This window comes from Zosterops lateralis (assembly GCF_965231275.1).
Source record: "Zosterops lateralis genome assembly, chromosome: 1".
NCBI lineage: Eukaryota > Metazoa > Chordata > Aves > Passeriformes > Zosteropidae > Zosterops > Zosterops lateralis.
In genome coordinates this window covers 87,276,186-87,301,366 of record NC_139762.1, presented here as the reverse complement: position 1 = coordinate 87,301,366, position 25,181 = coordinate 87,276,186, and the positions used below count along the sequence as shown (strand labels likewise).

Here is a 25,181-nt window from a genome sequence, read left to right as displayed (position 1 = left end):
CACACTGAAGAATGAGATATTGTTTTAACATCAGGTTGGGAAATTCCGAAACATCCTTGATTTATGCAGTAACCTTCAAATCTAACTTGGTTTTAACTAAGGCAGTAGACTAGTTATGTTTTGGAATCATGTACTCTGACATGCTTGATCTTTTATCAGGTATTAGGTTTTCTCCTGAGAGGCTACACTGTACATCCCCAGTACACTCTCTGGGTTTTGGCAGTGGTAGCTTTAACAAAAAATTAAAATACAACTTAACATGTAGGATTCTTCATAGATAAACTCTTAGAAGAAGCAAAAAAACCCTCCTTAAAATAAACTAGCCTGCTCTTTATCCTCAAGTAAATAAGTGAAAATTTAAACTGCTATAATGATTTTGCTGGTGTCTTTATGTTAAGGTATTTGATGTAAGTTAAAAATGTAATTTAAAATGTTTAAATAATACACTTTTTAAACACTTGGTGAACTTGAAATACCAAGGTCTGCCATGCAAACGTAAAGACAATGTAACAAAGTACTCTTCATGGATCTTTGGACTTTAATTTTTCCTTTTTTCATTGTTCTTTTCCTTTTTCTCAAGCATCTTTGGGTTCATGAGGTGTGATACAGATGTTCATCCTTCACTAGGCAATGAGAAATGAAAACAAACAAACTATGAGAAATGAAAGCTGAAAGCCACTGTGTTAGTTGATGCTCTTAACCTCCAAGAACCCAGGTGTGGGAAGCTGCATGGTTTTCTACCATCCAGTATAAAAGAGTATACTCCATTCTTATCTGTTCACAGATAAAATGTTTTCATATGGCTTTGTAGGATGTGTTGTGGCTAGCACCTGCGCCTGCCCCTTAACTGAATGTCAGTAAGCTCCGGTTTCTTTAAGAAAAGTTATTACATGCAGAGGGTTACTGAAAAGACGAGTAATTTTTTTTTTTTTTTTGCAGTTCAGGATAATCTTAGTCATGTTACCTACACAGGAGTTGTTCCCCCATTCCCTTGGATGAGAGGGAGAGCAGGGTCCCCTTACTCATGTAACAGTGAGTTGGGAAGACAAACTCCATTGCTCCAAATTCTCCTCCTTCCTCCTTCTTCCCCTCACTTTATATACTGACCATGATGTTATATGGTCTGGAATATCCTTCTGGTCAGTTGGGGTCACCTGTCCTGGCTGTATCTCCTCCCAACCTTCCAAGCACCCAAAACTTCCTCACCGGTGTGGCAGCACAAAAAGCAGCAAAGGCCTTGGCTCTGTAAGCCCTGCTCAGCAATAACAAAATCTTTTCTGTATTATCAACCCTGTGTCCAGCACAAATCCAAAACAGAGCCTTATACTGGACACTGTGAAGAAAATTACCTCAGCCAAAACTAGCACAGTATACAAGGTGCTAAAGAGAAAAAATAACTTATTTTCCGAGGCTTATTGGCTTGGAAAAGTAACCTAATAAGCTGTATGGAGGGTCTTGTTATCTGAATTGTATTCAGTTTCTCCTGTTCACCTTGTAATTAAATAAACCAAACATGTCTGTTTGGTTTGAAACAGCAGATTGCATAGGAGCAAGTGTTTTGGTACTATTTTAGAGTAGATTTGCTGGCCTAACAGAAAAGATTGGCTGTGAAGTTTTCTGTCTAACCAGAAAGAAGATTGCTGTAAAACATATTTCTAAGTGATAAGGTATAGTAACAGTCAGCAAGAAAATCTTCCTGACAGGTGAAATAATATAGATTGTATATTTAGAGTCATACATTGATTGATGAGATAAATCTGGAAAGTTATTCACAGGTGCAAGCATATGATGCATGAGAACCAGAAGGCTGGGGGAGTCGAAGAGGGGTTGGTCTCATTGGTGCCTTGTTCTGCCAAAAGAGGATTATCAAGAATATAGAACCAACTCTCCTTGGAGATGCACAGCTAAAACGTGAGGTGTTGGGCATAAGTTATAGCTAGAGAGATGCTCAAAAGATAATGGGTGGTGGGGGAGGGGAAATCACGTTTTGATTATTTAGACCTTTTTACACATCAGCAAAAAGATGGAGTTATTTTCATCCTTGGAGAACCTCAAAGACAACATGACAAGGGCCCAAATACCCTCATCTAGCTTTGGTGTCTACTCTTTGAATAAGAGTTTAAATGATCTCTCAGGTTCCCTTCCAACATAAATTATTTTGAGTATACAATTCTTCTTGTTATAAATGCAATATATCCCTTCATAAACTTTTGTCTGAAAGGCTTGCAAAGCTATAAACATCTTTCAATTTACATTGTAAAACTGTCTTTTGGTAGTGATACAGATGGAATAATGTATGCAGGCCGAGAGTTGGAGGGGAAGGAAATGAAATGATGAACTAATATACAAAAAGGAAATTCACTTGCACTGTGCTATGAATTTCTGGAAGTGCACATACGTTCCTGGTGTGAGTGTGATGCATCATCTGGTGAAGGTATTGAGCTGAAAATAGATTTCCTGAACGGATGCTGCATTTGTTCAGTTCTTTTAGCTTAGCATTTGATAGACAATAAACTGTGGCTGCATAGTGAGCTTTGGTGAATGTGCTATAGGAACACATCATTAGCTTAACTAAAATACGATTTTTCACGTGAGGAAAATTTTTAAAGCTTTACTGTTGATAAAAGTACTCTTCAGATTTATCCAGCCAAGTATTGATAGCTACTTTTCTGGTAGAAAATTGAAAATAGGTGAACCTCCCCATATTTAAAACTGCTGTTTATCTTTGCTTTTTAATCATACACAGATATGATAATTTCTTTGTTCTTACAAAGTCTGTTGCATTTCACAAAATTCTATTGTCCTTGTTTGTGTACTTCAGCCTTTCTCAAAGAAGATATTCATATACTAGACAGTGGAACTGGGAATGTTTCAATTAGTTTCAAATTAGAATTTTAAGGCTACTACTAATAGACTTTAATTTTTTCATGCTTTTTCACCCAAAAATACGAATATGAAATATATATATGTATATATATGAAATGCATTTTATATATATATGAAAATAGTACATGTATATATTTTGCTTAGATGTATATATTTTACTTTTCTTTTAAAATATATATCCTTATTGAAATGTACTACGCTTTCCTTGCCAGTTCAGAAAGCAATAATTTTTCATCCAAATGTAAAGTCTCAAAGTTGAATTGCAAATCTGCGATAAGGCAAACTTGAAGCAATCCAAGCAGTTACTGTGTATCAAAACACATGAAACTTTCATGGCAAGCCAGTAAACTGGAATATGTCAATAGAGGTAATGCAGAGTAACAAAGTATCCCTTTAAAGGTGATGATAGAAGCTTACAAATATGAATGACTGGAATTTATAGGAAATCACTGAAAAGCTCATGCAGTCCTCAAGTTTTCTGTACTGGTTCTCTTAATTATGCAATACAAAAAACTTATGACACCTTACACAGTCATCCTCTTCACAGAAATGCTGAAAATTCTGTGTATAAATTCCTCTAAAAGGCAGCAGAAAAGTGTTGCTGCAAGTACCTTCCACTTATTTTGCTTATGAATAAAAAACCCAGTTTAATGGTGAGTCCTCAGAAAAGAGGTGATAATGGAAGTGCTGGCATACTGGTCTCCCCAGCCCTGCAGGTGTTTCAATGAAAGAAGATTTAAGAACTTCAAGAACAGCACAAGGGCAAAACCTACAGATGTTTCCTTCAGTTGTTTGTAAAAGGGGAGTTTTGCTACAGTGCTATTGTTTCATTTGACCCTTTTCTCTCGGGGTTTTATTCTGCTGTAATTTATCATCCTTGGTTCTCAGAATAGCAGGATTCTCTGGTAGGTCACACCAAAATGAGGAGGAGGGGTCTTTCCTTAAGACTTTTCCATTCTGTCCTTCTGGCAGAAGAGGAAAGTTGAACTTTCCAGGGCAAGGACCTATATTTGAAAGATAATTAGCAATAGATCAGTCCATACTGAGTGCAAGATTGAAATGGCATGGTTTTAGTTATGTTGTAACGTGACGAAGAGAAAATATCTGAAATTCTGAAGTGTTTCCTTGTTTGCTGCACCAATGGAAAGTTTAATCTCCTTGCAAGGAAGGGCTCTATTCCTTGATGAAAAAGTTGAATGGCTGGTCTGGTGAGTGTTATCTTTCATTGACTTAAAATACAGTCCTGGTATGTTGTGAAATGAGGAAGATGGCTTAGTAAACTGTGTAACACTGTGTAGCCAAAGAAAACCACCTAGTTATTAATGTTTAAGGTATTTTATCATATTGCTGAGTAATTAAATGATAGAGATACTATTTAACTATGTTGCAGTGCAAAATTCTGCAGCCTTATCATGCTGACCTGCTAAGGACTTTAGGAAGACACAGCTGCACTGTCTCTCATGAATTCTTTTAGACACTGAATTTGTTCACTTTTCTCCTTCAAATATTTGGTCACATTTCTTCCCAATTTACAAGGGTACAGATTTTTCAGTAAATCTTTTAGAGCTAATGTATTTGAATTAAAGTGCAATAATTTAACAAATAATTCTTCATCAAATAGTACTAAGAATTTATATCCCACATTCAAGTCTCCAAAGGCAGAGATAATGAAAAATTTACTGTAAGTTTATAGAAGGTATATGAATGAATGCCCAAGTTGTATTTTTCTTTCTCAAACTGCCTCCTTCTCTTGAGAAGATAGAGGGGAGATAATATATTTAAACCAGAGAATTGTATTGATTTTCGTCACAATTCTATATCTGTACGTTTTTGATGAAGACTCTTGAAAGGGTTAACTCAGGGCAATTTTGATTCTGTACAGAATTTGATAATAGAGCTATAGATGTCTTGTGACAAAACGTAGAAAAAGATGTACAGTTTCATTGTTCTTTGCCTTACAAGGAAATCCATTAGCTTAATGAAAATAAATTCAATATTTCTTTGTTTTAGTGTGACTTCCTCAGGAAATAAGACTTATGTCATTGTATAGCCCCTCTGCCTCTGTTTCCACTTGAGAATATTTGGACAATGCAATCAAATGTATTGTAGGAGATGAGTTTTTGAATATGCAAAGTTTCTCAAGTTTAGTGAAAGTCATTGACTAGGCAGGAAAAAACCCCAAAACTTTAAGGTGACTCCTCTCACTGAGCAGTTAAAGTACAAGTTCAGTATTTGCCTCATTTAGATGTGGTCAGGCAGCAGGTGAATATACATTCCCATAGGATCTGCTTACACTTGGAGTGTAAAAATTCTCTGAGGATTGTGGACAAACAGAACCAGAGATATTAGTATGTGAGTGGGTGTGGATTTCAGTGGGGTCAGAAGTTAGGTGTGACTGCAATAAAAGAGGAAGAAGGTTAATGTTTTAAAAGTGTTAAAAGTACACATAACTCAAACCTCCAGAATTCCTCAGGGATCAAGCTTTACCATCTCTGCCTCTCAAGGAAGAATTTCTTCATATTGTCAAATTATATACAAGGAATCTTAACTAGACTGATTCTGGTGCTATTTTTACTGTCATTTTGGTGAAATGTAGTATGTAATTCTTAGTATTAAGGATGATTTAGAGAGCATGAGCTGAACATTTAACTGTATGCTGTGAATTGCCTCCTATAACTTGGCAATTGAAAGCAAGTCTGCTTTCAAACTGAACTACTTCACATATTTTTACCAGCATGGACATACTGAAATGGACATACAAAAATCCACTCCAGGATTTTTGGTCACTGCTTAAATGATTTGTAAAGTTAACCCATCTGCCTTAAACTTTACTTTGTAAGCACCTTTTTTTTGGCAACTTTTACTTTAAAATTTTTCTTAGTAGCACTGCTATTGTTTTAATTTATGTCATATCATTTAGCTTGCTGTTTCAGGTGATTTTTGATGAAGTTAATTGAATGCATTGGAAAATGCTGTGTATTGCAAATCTTGATTTCTTCTCCATTCTAGATTGTCCTCATTGCACTCTTACTTTCATTATGCTTTGTCTAAAGTTTTCTGTCAACACCTTCTCTACTCTCACATCATGAGAACAAGCACTGGAAATGTCAAGCTTCTGAAGCCACCTGTGCTGATTTCTGGCTACCTAAACATAAAGATCTTGACACATTTTGACTTTTACAAAATACAGTTGGTGACATCTGTAATTGTAATCCACACCTAAAACTTACTGAAATGATGTTGTGTGTCTGGCTAAATAACTGCCTGTGTAAACTCCTGCATAGTTTGAGTTCAAGTAGCAGATGTGTGCTGCCTGTGTTGGGCTTGTATCAAAAGCAGAAGTAAGTGATCAGAGCTGCCCTGGCATTTGTCTTGAGTGTTTCATAAACACCTTAGCTAGCTGATTCAGATTTTTACCATAGGGTTATGTATTCTTTAATTTATTATGAGCATACCTTTTGGCTTTTATTGCAGGCTTTTTTTTTTTTTTTTTTTTTTTAAGTTTAATTCTTGTTTATTTGAAGATTTAACTTATGTTCATTAAATGTTGTTTTTGCATTTGTGTTTCTTTACCAGGTCATCTGAACAAGAATCACCAAAGTGAGTTTTCTTTACATTTTCTCCTATCTTTTTAAGATAAATAATGAAATATATAACTTCAACTGATTTTTCAACGCAGTGGTTTTGTATGATTAAAAGACACAAATAAATGTATAAATCAAAGAAGATTGTAAAGATTTGTAAAAAAGATTAAATTTTGGAGTCAGGATTTGGAAAGTCTTAAGTTGTAATAAATCTCTCATCACTATTAACAGAAAAAGTTGGTTAGAAACTGTTGCAAAAGTTTAATGACGCAAAAATCCACTGGTAATTTTATGTGGTGACTCTTTATATAGTGCCAGATGACATTGACTGAAATATATAATCATATTTTTCTGGCATTGTTAGATTTCTTTTCTACATTGGAAAATCTTTACATGGGTTGTAATTTCAATTTATAAGTGAAATGTTATTTTGGACTATGTTCTGGAAAACGTATTAGGATGTATTTACATACACAATGTTCCTCCTTGCTTAACATTGACTTCATTGGAATCATGAAAAGTCTTGGAAGCTATCAGATAAAACCAGAATTTTGACAGTGTAATTACAGTTCACCACTTCAAAGCATTATGAAGCTTTGAATGCATTCAGAACGTGCCACTTTCTGTAGTGACTGAAAATTCTGCAAATGTTGCATGAAGTGCCTCATTCCATTGCCAAGTACACATAGTCTAACTGAAAGTCAGAATTATTATGACAAGAATACATTTGCTTGATGGCATCTTTCAGGACATTTGTTGGGTTTGTTGGATTCAGATTTTCACAGACCAAGAAACAAGTGTTTGCAATATTGAGGTTCACTGCAATACAAGTCCTGTATGTTAAAAGAATTAATTCTAATCTCCTTGGAGTGTAGAATTAATTCTCCATTGACAGCTCAAAATGGCTGCCAGAAATGGTTCAAAAAAGCTCACATATACAGACAAAAAAGCTGAAATAAACGTTTGAATTTACAAATTTTAATGCCAAGGTTTACTTGGCAAGACATGCACTTCTGCTACTTTAACACTGTCAGAATTTGATGTTGCTGTACCTGAGCTTTTCCCAAGACAGATATTTCCACATTAAGTAGTATTTATAGGGATGGAGCAGTTAGTCTGTATGGTATCCATGAGTTTGGTCCAATTAAAGAAGGGGGTTGATTGTGTGAGAGAGAGGTCTGCATGTCATCCATTTCATAAGAGGGAATGTAGCTAAATGAATGTTAGGGAAGTCCTGGAGCACCATCAGGCAACTTGGCCAATTCCCAGATTTGGAGGTTTTAGTTACTGCCTTTTGTTATCATTGAATGTTTAAGTTCTTGAATGCCAGATCTGTACACTAAGTTAATTCTAGGTCTTTTCATGTGGCTATAACTACCTCAATAACACAATACTTTAACTGCAATTAAATCTTTCATTGTCATTTCATTTCCTATTTCTCTCACAATTTACCCTGGATTTTCTGCAAACTGCCTTCTCCCACAGAGATAAAGTTGAGATGGCACTTGTAAGAGGGAGGAATCTTTAAAAAAAACCAAATAGAAAAGTACTTTGCAGGAATGAGAGTGGAATCACAGTAAAAGATTTTTCATGGATAGAATTGGCAACTGAAGTGCCTTTCCATTGCAGTTCAGCCCTCTCCATGTGTTACTGTGAATTCCTGTTCCACTACAACAGTGCCTTTCACTGCTAACATCCAAATATTTTGCTTAAAATGGTTTTGCTATTCCAGAATCTTTGTCCATTTTTCTGGATGTCCACTATCAAATGATAGGCTTAGATCACACTCCAGTCCTGTTTCACTGTGCTTTCATTTAGAAGTGATGTTAAATCTTTTAACTCTTAAAACTTGCTCTTTTTAAATCTTTTAATTTAAAAATGTGGATAACAGTGCCTTTGTAATGTTTATCCTTTCAAAATAAAGGAATGTGTTGGGAAACAGTCCGACACGGAGTTCTGTGACTCGTCTCTCACCTAAAGCCTTGGCTCAGTCTCCCAACGGAGTTGGCAACATTTCTGGCTCCTACCCATTGGAAGGGGTGGACAAGCAGTTCTTAGAAACCTATGACAACGTTACAAAAAGTAGCTCCACGGAGGATTCCAGTCAGTACTACTGTGATAAGGTAGGTGCAGTTGTGTGCTTTTAAATCCAGACCTAGTAGTGAACGTGACTTTGAGCTGTGGTATGAGACTGCACAGAAGTGGTGGCTGTATTTCAGCATGGGCAGATTTTATGCAGTAAGGAGAATAGATCTCTTGTTGCTACTCACATTTATCCGAGGTTGTGTGATAGACAAGCTTACCAAGTGCATTGATTTCCAAAGTGTCCAGCATTCCAGAAGCTTCAGGGAAAGTTCCTAGTGGAATAGAAATCCTTACATGATTAAATCCTGTTTCTTCCAAGGGAAAAGATCAGCTAACTCAAGTTGCTATGTCTGAAAAGCAGACACAACTGCTTTATCCCAGGCATCTCTTAAGAATTGACTAAACATCATCCTTTTGGGTTCTGACCTGACAGGAGAGCAGCTGCTCCCTACTAACGTTATGGTAATGAATCATTCTTCCCCAGCCTGTTCCAGAGGGGTTCTGGCTGAAAGTGGGCACTTAAAATTAATTAAAACAACTAATTAAAATTAGTTAGAATAATTCTATCATTTCCAACATATCCATCAGTTGCTTTAAATTCTTCTGCCTTGTGGATCTGTTGTGTAAAAATACACCTATATTTAAAGGAGAAAAGTCAAGGGGAAAATAGTCACTTCACAGTTCTTAGAGTAGAATAAGTTCTATTCGTGTGTTGCACCTAAACTTTTAATGACAGCAGACTGAAACTTTAATAGAATTTATCATTTGGGAAGGAAAGCTATGATGAGAGTAGCGATGTTAGGACAAAGCAACCAGAAAATGTTTACTGAGATGTACGTTGCTATTTTTATTATTTAAAAGGTTACTACCATAGGTATTTTCTACAACCATATCCTCTTCCTATTTCAAAGGTGGATTTACATAGAGTATTTTTGTTCAGCACATCTAAATTTGGATGCAATGTTTTCTAATTTACTGATGTTTTCTTCTAAAGATCAGAGCATTTTCTTTCTTTTCTATATATTGCAGAATGACCTAATCCAGGGAGATTTACTTTTGGTGCGTATCATACCAGATGAAGAAGGGAAGTTTGGATTTAATCTAAAGGTAAACCAGCTGTCTTTTAATTATTTTAAAATGCTCTATGGAAAAAATGTTTTTTACTTCCTGATTATTTTTTTATTAACATAATGATTGGGAGGAAGCAGTATATTTTTCAGAAATGTCCTGTGAACTAGAATTTTTAGAAGTGGCAGCCTAATCCTTAAGTGCTAAAGCAACACTTACAGAAATAAGCATCTAATAATTCTCTAGTTTTCAGTTGCATATATTATGGACATGGCACATATCCAAAACATACTGCCTATATGGATGCTGAAATATGAACCCAAAAGCCTAATTTAAGGCATCGACTTTTGGAAAATTGGACCTCTCTATTGCAAAATAATTTAAATAGTTTATGCTGTTCCATTTAATTATATCCATTGGAAATCATATTGAAAATTTGAAAATTAATTTATGAGGAAAATGAAAATTTCTATTGGTAATTGACTGTTGCAAATGTTTTACATTCCCTCACTGAAATTCCATTTAAGCGGAGTATTATAAATTTGCCATAATCAAAATTAGAGCAGAGTTTGGTCATTTCACTTTGGCTATTTATTGATGGGGCAGCAACAGAATGTAATGTAAAGAGAATAAGGGAGTACAGTTGTCTGGAACTTTGATCCTGCCAGATTCCTTGCACATTTATCACAAAATCTAAGAAAACTGTCTGCCTTGCAAGTTCAAGTGTTTAATTTGTCTTGCCTCAAGCACAGGGTTACAATAAATGTTCCATTTTTTCTGTTTATGCCATTATAAGAATGTATGGCCTGAAAGAGACACTCAATCTCGTTTACTGGAAATTGGTAAATTTAAAGACACCACAACCAACCCCCTAATTCTCCATTTACTGATGAAAATTCAGTCCTACCAACCCTATCTATGATGACACAGCATAAATTTCTTTTATAAAAAAAAATGAGTGATTACTTATTTTAAATGCTGCGTATGCTTAACAATAGATTTGACATTCCTCTCATTCCTCTAGGGTGGAGTAGATCAGAAAATGCCACTGGTTGTATCAAGAATAACTCCAGGATCACCTGTAAGTAAATTCTTGATGCTTTTGATCCCTTCCATTGTTACTCCTTCCACCTCTCAAAGGTCTATACACATAGAAATTTGGACACCTGTAACCAGTATGAGGTTGCAGCAGAACTGTTCTTGTTCAGAATTGGTTTAACCAGTGGTTTCTTAAACCAGATATTAGAAGATCTGGAAGAGTTAATTACACAGGATATAAGTAGAAAGTATGTCTGTGTTCTCCTGTCATCTCAAAAAGTGCATCCTGCTGGAAAATGCTTGATGAGGGATAAGGACTGGTGATAGCGAACATCATTTACTGAAGAAATAAATAATTGGAGCCCCTGCACCCTAGAAAAAGTATCTGTTTTGAGGGAGATGTAGGGATCTGCAAAATTAGCACTGTGAAAAGGGAATTCCAGCAGAAATATGGACTACTAAATTAAGTTTGTGAAGGTCAGGTTCTTCATGTTTAATGAAGTAGTTCTTTTGTGCAGAAGGTAGTAGACCTGTGAAATTCCTTGACAAAGGATGCTGTGGTTAAAATAATTTTATGTGTGGTCAGGAAAGGACAAATACTTGGAGGGAAAAACCTGTTGTTATTGACTAAGCACGCCACAATAGGCTGAGGAAATCCTTAGGACTAAAATTATTTATAGAATGGGAGAGTACTTGGCAGGAGAGAAGGAGCACAGAGAGGGAGCATATGTTTGCTCTGTTCCTATTTTGCCATAGACTTTTTGCTTATAGAAATATTTATAGATTAGGTGAAATGTTTATTAGAATCAGTAGAGTCATTGAGTTCTTCTGTTGAATTGTGAAATAATAATAGGAGCATTAAAATTTTAAAAACTTTTTTTCTAAATAATTATTGCATAAATTTGTGAGGACAAAGGCTATATCAAATTTTTTCACTTGCCTTTTTCTAAACTATATTTTCTAACTCTCATAAAATAACTTCTGTGCAGACTTGTTAGGAAATATTACTGACTTAATCCTAAAAATACAATGCACTCTGAATCTTCTGACTCTTCTGAAATTTGATAAGCAGTCACAGGACTGATATCTAAATGTCATGATGCAAATCAAGCTAAAACAGATTGCTTGAGAAGTTATTTTTTTATCACATTTATGATTGTTGGGCTGACACAGTTCATAGCACTTCTTTATGAACTATAATAATTATTTGAAAAAATGTTTGGTAGGAAATTATAATTATAACATATCTGGGAGTTGAAAATAAAACAGTCTCTAAGACATTTCATGGTCAACCTAACAACTATTTTAAGAGTGATTTGAGATTCTGAAATTATATAGAGCAAACAGGCTCATTCTGCAATCAGAGAATGAAAGATGTTTCTCCAGAGGCAGTAATTTCTTTTGGCATACTCAGATGGTCTTCTGGAAAGTATTGATCTGTATTTTTTTCTCTTGGATTGAAAAAGGGGTAGACTTCTAACTCCAGACACTTCACTGAAGTGTCTCCCTTTGGTGTCATAGGCATGGACGAGAGTCACCAGTTCTCTCTGTAGCCTACTAAACCACCAAGTGAGCAAGTTATGAGCATCACAGACAAAATTTGAAACAGTTATCCTTTATATTATGCTCAGTAGCAATGTTAGGGAAATCATGTCATGTTATAGCAAGAGGAAAATAGTATACTTATTTTTAGACAATAGCAGTATTAATGTTGATTCTGTTCTATTCTATTTCATAAACAAAATTTTACCTATTCTTTACTGCTTAATGAAATGTAGCTGATACTTCAAAATTCAAATTTAAGTCTATGGAATGCATTTTGATACTATTTTAGCTTAGTTATGCCTTACCTTCATTGCTGTTATTTTTACTTGCTCTAGATTCACTCATTACCCTGTAAATTATCTTCACAGATGCTATTTGGTAATATTATTTGCTAACATTATTTCTCAGGTTTGTAGGTCACCTTTTTCCCACTTTCTTACAAAAAGATACATATTTTTGTAGAGGAGGGGAAGTAAATCTACTCCCCAATATAGGGCAGCATTGTCCTTTACATATCCTAAACTTCTTTTTAAAAATCCTTTAATAAAGCAGCAATGTAGTATGCTGGGAATATGGTAGGACAGAATAGTCTCTCTTTTGTGAGAGCATATTTCAGTTTTTTATTTTATTTATTTATTTATTTATTTATTATTGCATCTGTTTGGTTTGGGTTTTTTTTTAATTAAAGTTATATGCAGATTTTTTTTCACAAACAGTGTTAATGCTCTCAGGTGCTGAAGAGGTCATGATTTTAGTTAATAGAGCTTTTCATGGAAAAAAAAAGCATGCATGCTTCTCAGAGCAATAGAAGGTGATTAGCATAAAATGACACATTGGGTGTATCAATAGGACAGAGAGCCTTTGACATAATAAATTGCCTGAAAAAGCTCAGACTGTGAAAAATCTGTAAATTATGCTTGCATAGGAGGAATTAATTCTCCTTTGAGATATATTTCATATAGTCAGAGGATTCAAATGAGAAAGCTGATGTATTAACATATCACATGATTAACAAAGTTTATTTGAGCAAAGCTATTAGTCTCCATCTGTAATAAAGACTAATAACAGCCAGCCAAGAAATCTAAATTATAGGCAAATATAGGAGCTCAGAAACCATTCCTTCCAAGTTCTTGTACATCTTGATTCTCCTAGACTGACCTGATATGATCTTAATATCACCTATCTTTTAAAATATTTATATTTCAGAGAGAATAACTTAATAATATTTAAGAATGATTAAATTATTCAGTCATTCATAGTTACATTCTTCACTTGCCTTTGTAAATTGTACAAAATATGGGAAGGGTGTTCTTGGGGAGCTGTGAATACATAGTTAAATCAATGTTGAAGAACATTGTGGCTGTTCCTAATTTCCATTCTTTTTCTGTTTACATTTCTTATGAATCATTGCCAATCTTCCCTATCCTTCATTATTTTCTTTCCTTATTTCTATGGAAAAAGTTGGGGGCAACTATTCTTTCTTTAAATTTTATTCAGCTTTTCTGCATGGGATATTTTCATCTTGCATGCATCTTCCTTTTTCTCTTGCTTCTTTCTCTTCTTTTTCTGTTTTGTGACATTAAGACAGGTCTTAAATTTTCTTTTCTTAAGCTTTGCTTGCTGGTAAAAATGACTCCCAATTTATTTTCTACGTATTCTTGCCTATTATTATTATTATTATTCTGCATTTTTTCATCTTGTTGATTTTTTTTTAATTATAATTTCTTCTTTCCATCTCTTATTTTTTTGTTGGTTATATCAATATATTAGGAGCCATCAGTGCAGGGCATAATCAGGATTTGATCTAATTTTAATATCCGGTTCACAGGGGACTGGTAATGGTTGTTTGGTAGGGCTAATGAATAAAGCTCAGAGAACCTGTGCTGGCTATTGAGGAAATACAGGGAACACTTACAAAAAAATAAAAACAGTAAAGGTCTATGTCTCATTCATACAATAAATGAAATGAAGTGTTTATATAATTGTATAACTCTTGTGTAGCTGGAGACTTCCTAGACAAAATAAAGATTAGGATAGTAATGAAGATAAAATTGTAATGTTACTTGACACTCAAAGATTGTAGAATCCTACACATCCATATTAGAGAAGCACAGAAGGTGGGAAGGGACCTGTAGGTCCTCTTGTCCAATCTGTTCTGCTCAAGAGTCACCTAGAGTCAGTTGTCCAGGACCATATCCAGATGGCTTTTGAGCGCCCTGAGGTGGGAAACTCCACGAGATCTCTGAGGAGTGTGCTGGAGTGCTCAGTCACCATAGCAGTAGAGCTGTTTCCTAATGTTTGAATGGAGCCTCCTGTGCTTCAGTTTGAGCCCTTTTCCTCTGGTCCTGTCACTGGGCACCACTGAGAGTTTGGTTCCGTCTTCTCTGTGCCTTCCTCTTAAATATTTATTGCAAGATCCCCTTGAGCCTTTTTTCCTCTAGGCTAAATACTGCCAGCTCTCTGAGCCTTCCTTCATACAAGAGCTGCTCTAGTTCCTTAGACATCTTTGTAGCATCATTGTCATCATATTCTGGCCATAGCTTTAATTGCTTTGTGCTGGACATAGGGATAAGCATATTGAGAACTGTGTCAGGAAAAGAAAAGCCAAACAAACCCTGGAGTCCAGCAGTTAATCTAAATCTAAACAAGACTCTATGAAATAAAGATATAAAGTGTCTGTGGATTTCTTTGAAGTTTAAAAAGTGCATGCCTGGGGAATGTCGTGTTACTTAAATCATGTTCATGAAAATCATGTTTGGACTTCTTAGTGTTCACTCCGTAAAAAGTGAACTGAATTATCTTACGTGCCCAAAACACTTTCTCCGGAAATTCAGAGGTTGATGAGTCTTGGAGTCTGAAATACAGATCTTTGAGAGCAATCTGATGATGGCTGTTTGATTAATGTGAATTCCTTTTAAAGCTATCAAGATGCTATTTGAACTGTTCCTTATTGTCATGGAGAGGCTTTCAAGCCCGAGAGTTTCAGAGCTGAAACCTTTGATAGAACCTCTGATACAGAATATGAAACTTTGTCAGGAGAACTGTGAAGACTTTGCTTACACAATGTACCTAATATCCTGATATGTTCCTGCTTGTACAGCTGATTGTGATGACATTAATGTGTTTCTTTGGTCTTTAAACAGGCTGATAAATGCATTCCAAAGCTGAATGAAGGTGATCAGATAGTATTAATTAATGGCCGAGATATCTCAGAGCACACACATGACCAGGTGGTCATGTTCATAAAAGCCAGCAGAGAATCTCACACAAGAGAGCTTGCACTTTTGGTCAGGAGGAAAGGTAACTGGGCTAATTATATTAATTTCTAATGTTTTTGAGACTGTTGCTCTTATGCTTGGTAGTATACCCTCTTCTGTTAGCACAAGCATGTTTTCAGTGCACTTGGAATAGGTCTGTGCAAAAAGTAGGTCTCACTAAATCAGAATTATTAGTACAAGTAGTTTATACTCTATAGTTTATTATCACTGCAACAAAGAATCTAGCAGGATAGAATTTCTTATATTTTGGTCTAAATATCTGAGAATAAATTGTCCCTTGAAAGAGGTTTTTTTTTTTTGTGATGTGGGGTGTTGGGGTTTTTTTTTGTAAATAGAGCATGATTTTAAATCCCCCCCCAATTACAGATTTGCAAAAACTCATGGGCTGTACCCCTGCACAATTATGTGATGAAACAAGTCAAATAAGCTGCTTCTCACCTCATTCTTACAGTAGACATTTTGTGAAAATAATGAGATAAACTTGTGCTGGTTGCTTGCAGAACTGCTGCCTGCAAATAGGAGACAATCTTTGAAATATGCAGGGTCTTAAGCCTGTATGTTTAAAAATGAGGAACTCATCCAGCTTGGGTTTGCTTTCTCCATATTTAAACATCTGTAGATCCCAAGAGCTTTCAGATGATGTCAAACTCTTAATTTATTATTTGCTTTCCTTAAGTAGTATGTTGAGGCATTAGCACAAACAATTGCACAGTTTCTGATTTCATGAAGACATAAAAATCTGAAGGGATTATGCATCACTAGGAAACAGGAGGGAATAAAACAGCCAAAGTGATATGTACTCTATACAATGTACTTCTGTAATACTGGCTTTATTTAAAATTTCTTTTGTTTCAAAGAAGGCTTAAAGATGAGCTCTTAATTTTGTTTTCCACTGGCTTTATGCAGCATTTAGTTTTCCCTTAATTTTCTAGTCCCCTTTCAATTTCCAGATAAGAGAAATCTGCTTTTATCTAAAGATAACCTGTGGCCCCATACCAGTCATTTTTTTATAGCCATCAGCATAACCAGCTCCCCATTTTCTGAAGTTTGACAGGTATGAACTGTTCCCATCACTGCAGAGAACAACCATAGCTGGACATGTCTGGTGATAAAATACATTTCATAGGGACAGAACTGCCATGCAGATTGCTTCATTAATGTTTGTTGTGTTTTTCAATAACAAGGAATGTTGTAGAAAACAGACTAATAATTCTTTTTAACATTACTCGGTTCCTTCATTGTTAGCATAAGAAATTGCAAAAGATAATTGTGTGTCTTCTCTAATGGCAAAGGAGTGTGATGAAGAGATTTTTGCATTTGTTTTGCTGTTGGAGGTCCAAACTTATAAAAGTTTCTTGTAGAGATATTCCACCAATTATGATCTACACTACTTTAGGTAAAACTCCCTTGTTTTTTACCATGGTGGATGTTGTGTTTCATTAGCCTATTTAGCAGTTCATTCTGTAACATAAGGTTGCAAAAACCTCCTTGTGCTAGGAATTCAAGTTCTTTGCCTTCATAAACAGGTATTTGGAGTTTTTCTTCCAAAGAGGTCATGGGGACATTTTACTCTTTTTAGTTTCTACAGTAATATAGTGCAAAAAGAAATGTAATTAAATGTGTTGCTATTTGCTTTTCTGAGGTTTTGCAGATTCTGTTGCTATTTCAAGCTGGTAAATTTTTATATTGTCAAAAACACGTTTATGCTCTATGTAATGGATTATAATTTCGTGCACCTATTTCAGTAGTTAAACAGTTTGTGGAGCCCAAATCAGAAGATGAAGCTGATTCCCATACTCTGCCAGAATCTATTCTTCCTGTCTGTTCTGAATATGGTGGTGATACACTGGAGGAGTCTATGGAGCAGCTAAGAAGAGGGCTAGAAAGTGGGACTGTCCTTATTCAGTTTGAGGTATGTAATACTCAACTGTGTAATGCTGTTAGTGTAGAAAAATAGCTGTAACCAAGGAGTAATGGAGGGGTGCAAATCTCTTTGTTCCTTTTCAATCTTATCTCAAGAGAGCAACAATGTGACTTGCCCATCAGTTTCACACTTCACTACTTAGAACAGGGAAGAACTAGTTTTAAGTCTTACACAAAATACTACCTGCTGAGAAAAATGTGCTTGAATTAATATGTTTCTGACTCAAGTACCCAAAGTTCACTAAATTAGTATTTTTTTCCAGTTGTTTTGTTGAGTAAAGTAGTGGGATTTTGACAGAGGTCAATCTTTTACTTTGTTTTTTTTCTATGCCCTTCAATGTATTAGCAAGGAAGGTCATAGAAAATAAGCTAATAAAATGTTTTATATTTTATTAAATTAGTTTCTTCAGTGTTAATGTAAGAAATTCTAAAGGATAATGCAGCTGCCTCTCCAATGGCAAAGGAGGGCAGTATGCATATTTGTGGTTTCTTTACTGTTGTAAAGAAAGATTCAAACATTTATAGTAGCTCTGAATAAACCCTAGTTTATTATGATTTATAAAATTGGCATTGAGTTCTGGAGTAACCTCTTCTGTCACTGAAAACCTGTAGAACAGCAATAAAATTTTTTACCCTTTTGGTATTTTTTCCTTCACTGTTTTTTTTAAAGCTGGAAAATTTAATGGTAATGGCTGAAGAGTTGTGGTATTGTTTATTGTATAACCTCTCTCGTTATGAGGTTTCCTCTCTTTTTATGATCTCTGAGAATTAAAATTCCCCTGGTTTTAAGGAATTGTAGACAATGGTTCATAACTGCTTTTCAAAGAACTGGATGCAGTACAGCAATTACAATGAAGCTGTTGGCTATTGAAGCATTAGATCAAAAATGAGGACTGACCTTTCAATACTTTCTTAATCATCAAATTTGTTGAGTAAATTTGTGCACAAATTTCCTGTAGCAAACTTCATAGGATATTTGATCCTTTATGATATTCTGATATGTGGTGTTATTCTATTCATAGGATATTTGATCCTATATTTTGTCCTTTTTTATGTCACTGTTTATAAAAGAAAAAGCAGAAAAGAAAAGGACAAAAGCTTTTTGAAATTTAATAAACTAGGGGACAGCTTAGTGGCCTTCTTGCTTTCAGTTCATTGTTCAGTGATCTACAGAAGCAAAGGCAATGGCATTTTTTCCTCATCAGCTTTGGTGACTCAAACTCTTCATTCACTTATAGTAAATAATTAGCCAATAGACTGTGAATAATCACGTTTTTCCAGAATATCTTCCTCCATTTAGTCAGAATTTAAGAAGTCAGTCAATAGCAAATGACTGTATGCCAGGCAACAGTGCAGCTCAAGAATGGTTGCTTGACTTAAAATTTTTCTTCATAAAAAAAGGCAGAAATTGCAACCTGGCTCTAGAAAAGTGGAACTTGACTTAGATAGACGCTTTTCCATTACATGTATTATCAAGTTCTCACATGGTGTATGTTGTGTAAGTTGAAAAATGCAGTGAGCTGTGATACAGAGTTTTAAGGTCCAAACAAATCTCAGTAGAATAAATATTTTTGCATGTTGCTATTTTTCTCTCAACCAGAATGTAGGGGATTGTAGCCTCCTATTTGTTTCATTCCATGTTATATATGGAAAAATATTCAAAATCTTCATCAAACATGAAAGATACAATGATCTCTTTGGTAAGTGTTCAGTGAAGGATGTAAAACTTTGGTACAGCCAGATCAATAACTCAGTTGTAAGGTGCTTTCGTGTATATTTAATACACAAAAGCAATAGTTGTATAATTACAATTCTTGTGGGTTTGTTTGATTTTTTTCTTTTTGTTGTTGTTTTGGAGGAGAAGATGTTTGGGTTTTATTTTATTTTGTTATTGTTTTTTTCCTCTGTACCTCTTTTTGTCTTGTTTGATGTACTTAAAAGCAAAAATCATTAGGGTTTGAAAATACCTCCAAGATCATAGGGTCCAGCCATTAACCTAACACCAACTTCAAAATTTTGGTTTTACACCCATTATATATACCCCATTTCATATGTCCATGTTTACTCCAGATAAAGACTGCAACACAGGGTTTGGCCCAAAATCAAAGAAGTCACATGTTAAAAGATTGTGATACATTTTAGGTACTTGCATGATTGAAATGAATAAGTTTACTCCAGAGAATATTTTTTTTTCTGAAATTTTTGTATTACAGTTGATTTTAGAGAATGAGTCTGGAGCTGTTTTTTTGTTCTGATGCCGTTCACTGCTCCCTTGTTCCACCCTCAACTACTGTCATCCTTCTGGTCTGCAGTTTTAAAAGCAAAAGGCAAACTTGCAGAGCAGCATTTTATATCAATGATGTTCACATGCTGTTTGTGTTTTTTTGTTTGTTTTTTTTTTTTCCCCCTGGAAATTCTTCTAGCTATCCCAATGTGCTAGCAATAATAGAAATTCTTCTCATGTTAAATACAAAAACCTCTTAAGTGAATTTTGCAGAAGGATAGAAAAAGCATTAAAGAAAATACAGATTTTTTTCAGTCTATGTATTTTTAGTGAATGTAGTTAGTGTTTTATTAGCAGAATCACATCCCCCAAAATCCTTTAACTTTTCATTCTACTTTGCAGCAACTTTATAGAAAGAAACCAGGATTGGCTGTTACATGTGCAAAGGTACCTCAGAATATGGACAAGAATAGATACAAAGATGTTCTACCTTGTGAGTCTAAAGTATAGTTTCTGCCTAATTTGCTTTTTAAAACTTCTGTATTGAACTTGCTGATTAAAGATTTCATTATATAATTGAAGTAATTTAATTCATCATTTTATTTTCCAAAAGATAATTTCTTCTGTTTGTATACTGCTGATTGTGTTTCTGCAACTCCTCATCTTTTTTTAAACTTAATAGAGGAGAAGTATGTCTCTTATTTGCTAATTTTATTCTCTCTTTCTTGTGTATGTGCAGATGATGCCACAAGAATAATATTGCAAGGAGAGGAAGATTACATCAATGCAAATTATGTGAATGTAAGTCATACAGAGACCTGCATTTACTTACTTTCTATGTTGCTAAAGCAGACAGAATTTGGCTTTTTTTTTTTTTTCAAATAAGGGTATTTTGTTTCAATTTGGGGATTTGCAAATGTGAAAGAGGTAAAATTTCATAGCCTAAAGAAATAGTGTCTGTTGTGAAACAGGTGACCATCCTAATACACAGTGGATGATACCATGTAGTGATGCAGTGTGATATGTGCAGAGTCTTTAACCAGTAAAAATTGTTTTGTTTTTCCATGTACTTCAAATGCTGAGGTTGTCTCCATAAAAATCAGCCTTTTTTCCCTCTAGAACCATTTATGGCCTACCAGTTATACTATGAAGGATCCAGAGCATAAACTAGAGCCTTGATTCCCTTAATCAATCAAAGCAGGCTGGGAGTCCCAGAAAAGAGGGGAAAATGTGTATATATTTCTGTCAGATATGTGAGCTAAGCACCAAAAACACAGAGTCAATTATTAACTTCCTGTGTTTAGTATCAGGCAATAAACAGCTTTTGCTATACCTTTGGTGTATATACCTTGCCATCATTGCTTACTAAATACTAAAGAAAATCTAGAGATCTTTGCAGTTTCAAGTTTTCAAGCGCATTTTCGCTATTATCCTCTGTTCATAGTTCAGCTCGAAGGACCATAGAATCCGTGCTTTAGATCTGTTTAAATTAATGACTTAAAAGCTTTTCACGTAACAAATTGGAATCTTGGTTGTCTTATTACTTAGCTTTTTGCCTTAATGTTCCCTCAAAACTTCCTATTTGAATGAAATGCTGAGTTAAAAAGGTACTTGAGTAGTGAGAGCGAACTCAACATAGGGCTTCTCTTTCCCTTTGTAGATGGAAATTCCTTCTGCTGGCATTGTGAACCGGTACATTGCTACTCAGGGGCCTCTTCCACACACATGTGCACACTTCTGGCAAGTGGTCTGGGATCACAAATTGTCACTGATCATCATGTTAACAACTCTCACTGAACGAGGACGGGTAAATGCCAAGGTCCTTTGTATGCTGAAGAAATGTACTGTACCTTTGAACTTTTTTCATTGTTATGGTTAAATAACCCTACAAAGAGACCAACTTACTCTGGTGAATCATTCTTCTGAAGGCCAGGCGTTCTGAATTACTTAGACAGAGCAGAGAGTCCTCAAATACCTTTTTGTTATGCTGCTTTGTGAACAAACCAGCTGTGTGATAAACAGAAATCAGTGCGTTCATTCCATTGTGCTGATCATACTGATACTATGTGTTGTCATTTTTCTTCCTGAGCATTGGCCTCCATGTGGCAGTTTCTCTCCAAAAGATTCAGCAAATGTCTGGAAGCATTGAGTGAGTTGAGCAAACCTTGTAGTCTAGCTGTAAAAAGGAGTCTGCCATTGTGGTATGTAATAGTAGTCAGAATTCAGCTTGCTTGTTTTTTTTACATCTCGGGTTTCTTCCTAAAATTGCTCTGATAATTCTTTTAATTATACTTAGATAAATTCTTTCTCTCCTTGAATTTCAGAATAGCACGGTGAATATCTGGTGTATTTTGATTTAATTTGATGCTTGTCATTTTAAAGATTAAATTTTTAGATTAAATGGGAAGGTATTGGTTTTAAAGTTTTAGAAGCTGAAAACTCAGCAGTTGAATTTTTTAAGAGGTGGAGAACGTGGTGACTCCTGTATTCCTTCACTGTAGCCTTTATCTGTATTTTGTATGTGATTTGTCCTACGTTATCAAATTTATCTGGCACCACAATCAAAATCCAGTGTCTTTAGAAAGCAAGAGAGTGAGTATTTTAGGTCTTAAAACAGCAAAAAGATTGAGATGTAAGGAAGTATAGTTAAACAACAATTAGGTTCTAACCACAGTCATGTTATGTAGCTGCTCATAGAAGCAGACATTATTGAACATCACCTGACATAAAAATGCTCCCTTCATCTTTTAATGCTCCTTTCATCTTTGTATTGGTGTATTAATTTCCTTCTATTGAGAAGAAACACAGATCAGTAATAATCTGGAGTTCATACAGTCAGTTGGAAACTTCAAGGCAATTGTTGATAGCTTCTAATCATCCTGCTGGTACCTTTGCACACCAGACATTTTCATGAGTTTTGTTTGCTTACAGGAATTACTTAGATCTGCCCAGTTTGTGGGTGAACTTTCAGGCATAGAAAAAGATGTGTGTTCTTGTCAAGAATGTCCCCATTGGCAAATGCCAAATGTTTTCCTGGTTGCTGGAGGTTTTACATTCCAGACTATCTCTTTCCAGTGGTGCTAAGATTTGTATGATAGATTTTTCATTTCTCCATAGTAATGTTCATTTTTTCAGAAGTGGATACATTATTTTGGCTTAAATTTGAAGGAGAAAGTAGTTAAGAGAAATTACCACAGTAAAATTTTCAGGCATAGTGGTTATAATTTGGATTTCAAACTTCTGAAAATTGAACTCTATTAAAGGTAAAATTAAGAAATTTCAACTTTTAAAAAAATTCCAGCTCATGCTACTCTGTATCAATTTGAAAGTTACAGACAACAACTTTTAACTTTGTGCAGGTTGCAGTGTCACATCAAAGTTTTAATTCTTTCCACAGGTGGAGATTCTACATTCTCATAGGGCTTCTTGTTTCTGTGCTCGTCCTTTTTTGTGGAATTTTTTTGTCAACATTTAGTCAGATTTTCCCTTGTTGCTTCTTTACAGTTACCTCTTGTCCTTTCCTTGTTCACTTTCAAGAAAGGTGTGGCTTTGCCTTTGCTGTAACCTGCTATTAGATGGGTAAAGTTAGTTTCAAATTTAACCTCTGCACTTCTTTTCTTAAGACAGAATAAATCTATCTTTATTCTCCCATATTTTGCCTTGAGAAGTCATTCTAGCAATTACAGGTAAACAGCAGACGAAACATCATGCATCCCATTGACCTGAATATTTATTATAAATCACTAAAACAGAAGTTTATGGAGAGCTTAGCCTATTTCATCCTGTTATTTTTCAATTTGGATGGTAAAAAAATCTCACCAGGAAACTAAAGCAGATTTTGTACTGCTCCTTGAATTCCCTGAACCATGACATAGGGAGGAAGGCTGGAAATGGAAGGCCTTGTATACAACAAGTCTTGATGCGTGCCTGATTTTCTTTACAGACCAAATGTCATCAGTATTGGCCTGATCCACCAGATGTCATGGAATATGGCTGCTTCCGTGTCAAATGCCACTCTGAAGATTGCACAATTGCTTATGTTGTCAGAGAAATGGTCATTACAAATGTTGAGGTAAATGTTCCTTGCCTTTAATTATCCCCAAACAAGCTGAATGAATGCATTCATAGAAGGGTAGATAAAGACTATGTGTTTGGCAATGTATATCTCACATATGATTTGTGTCCATATGCACACAGACAAATTTTTTAAAACAGAATATGTGTGTATTTATTATATGGACCAACATTGTATGATTATTTCTTTAGAGCTTCTTCTAAGACACACTTTTTGAAGTTCTATAATACGTTATGCTGTACAGGTACTGTAAAACGCATCATAAGGAAGTTTAGTGCTTTTCTTTAAACAGTTTTGTAATCACTGACTCTTCATAAGTACTTTGATTTATAATGAGAATGTTTATCCTAAGTAACTCTGCTCTTTCAAGGATGAAATATGGGTCACTTGGTTAATAGCATGTGTAGCTAATAAAGAAGTGAAGCATAATAAAGTTGTTTTGAGAGAAGATGCAGAATCGCACCAGTTCCTTTTCGTTGTCTTTAGTCAGATTTTAAAAAAGAAAAAGGTTCATATGCATCTCAATTGAAATGTGTTCAATTTGTGAAAAATACTTATATTCCTAATACTTTCATGCTAATGTCTAGGGAGTTAGGAAACAAAGAGAAAGCAAAACATGCTTATTATCTTGTGTTGTAAAATCTGTGTTCAGGTCACATCTAGACTTCCCACAGCCTGGATTGTAGGGGTTGAAGTTTGGGTTTTGTTTTTCAAGTTGACCTGCATTTCTTATACCTTTCCCTTCTTCATCTCTTCTCCAAAATTCTATGGCCACAGGCATTTTTCTAAAAAGGTGAAGGGTTTATGCTATCATGGGATGTGTAAGAAATCACTGTATACTGACCAAAGGGTAATTTACAGTCAGTCTTTTAAACTTCTATATAGTTAAGTAGCTTTTGCTGTTGCCAGAATTGCTAGTAGTAATGGTAAGTAGTAAGCAAGGAAAAAGCAATATCTGTTTTAAAATATAATATTTAATCAATGTTCTTACAGCAATATGACCAATCCTTTAGTTTCATACATTTGTAGCTTGACATTCTCTCACTTGACAATGTATCCAAATTTGTTTTAATGTGATTAAGTTTTCCCTTGCAGTCATAAACATGTGAGGTGTCAGATGTCAGGTTTTTCAGTTAAGACAGTTCACAGTACTTCTGTTTCTAGATATGAGAAACTGCCCAGTCAGGGAGCATCATGATATTTGTTTTGTATTTTTGCCAATTACTCAATGGCAAATAATCAGTGGTAAATGATCAACTTGAATGTCGGCATAGAAGAAATTGACCTCATAAAAGTAGTACTGTGGCTATATGTGCCCAAAGTTTTAGTCCTCGTCACTCAAATTATTTATTTGTAACCTTTCTAATACTCATAAAATGAAGAAATGTTTAATTTCCTGCCTTTTCTTTTCAAGACCAAGATTGAAAGCTATAGTGTAGCACTAAGTTTAGGGGGTTTGGGAGTTGGTTGAGGCT

At 35.0% G+C, this 25,181-nt stretch overlaps 1 protein-coding gene across 5 annotated transcripts in view; it reads left to right on the top strand.

Moving 5' to 3' along the window:
* The window catches only part of PTPN3 (protein tyrosine phosphatase non-receptor type 3), a 164,343-nt gene that overhangs the window by 123,644 nt on the left and 15,518 nt on the right, over positions 1-25,181 (top strand). For all 5 annotated transcript variants that reach the window (XM_083860387.1, XM_083860386.1, XM_083860389.1 and 2 more), the window contains exons 15-24: positions 6,463-6,486; positions 8,395-8,593; positions 9,585-9,662; positions 10,648-10,704; positions 15,350-15,506; positions 17,230-17,396; positions 20,034-20,124; positions 20,371-20,432; positions 21,292-21,438; positions 23,575-23,703. In XM_083860387.1, coding sequence (XP_083716513.1) covers positions 6,463-6,486; positions 8,395-8,593; positions 9,585-9,662; positions 10,648-10,704; positions 15,350-15,506; positions 17,230-17,396; positions 20,034-20,124; positions 20,371-20,432; positions 21,292-21,438; positions 23,575-23,703 — 1,111 coding nt within the window. The remainder of the gene's footprint in view (positions 1-6,462; positions 6,487-8,394; positions 8,594-9,584; positions 9,663-10,647; positions 10,705-15,349; positions 15,507-17,229; positions 17,397-20,033; positions 20,125-20,370; positions 20,433-21,291; positions 21,439-23,574; positions 23,704-25,181) is intronic.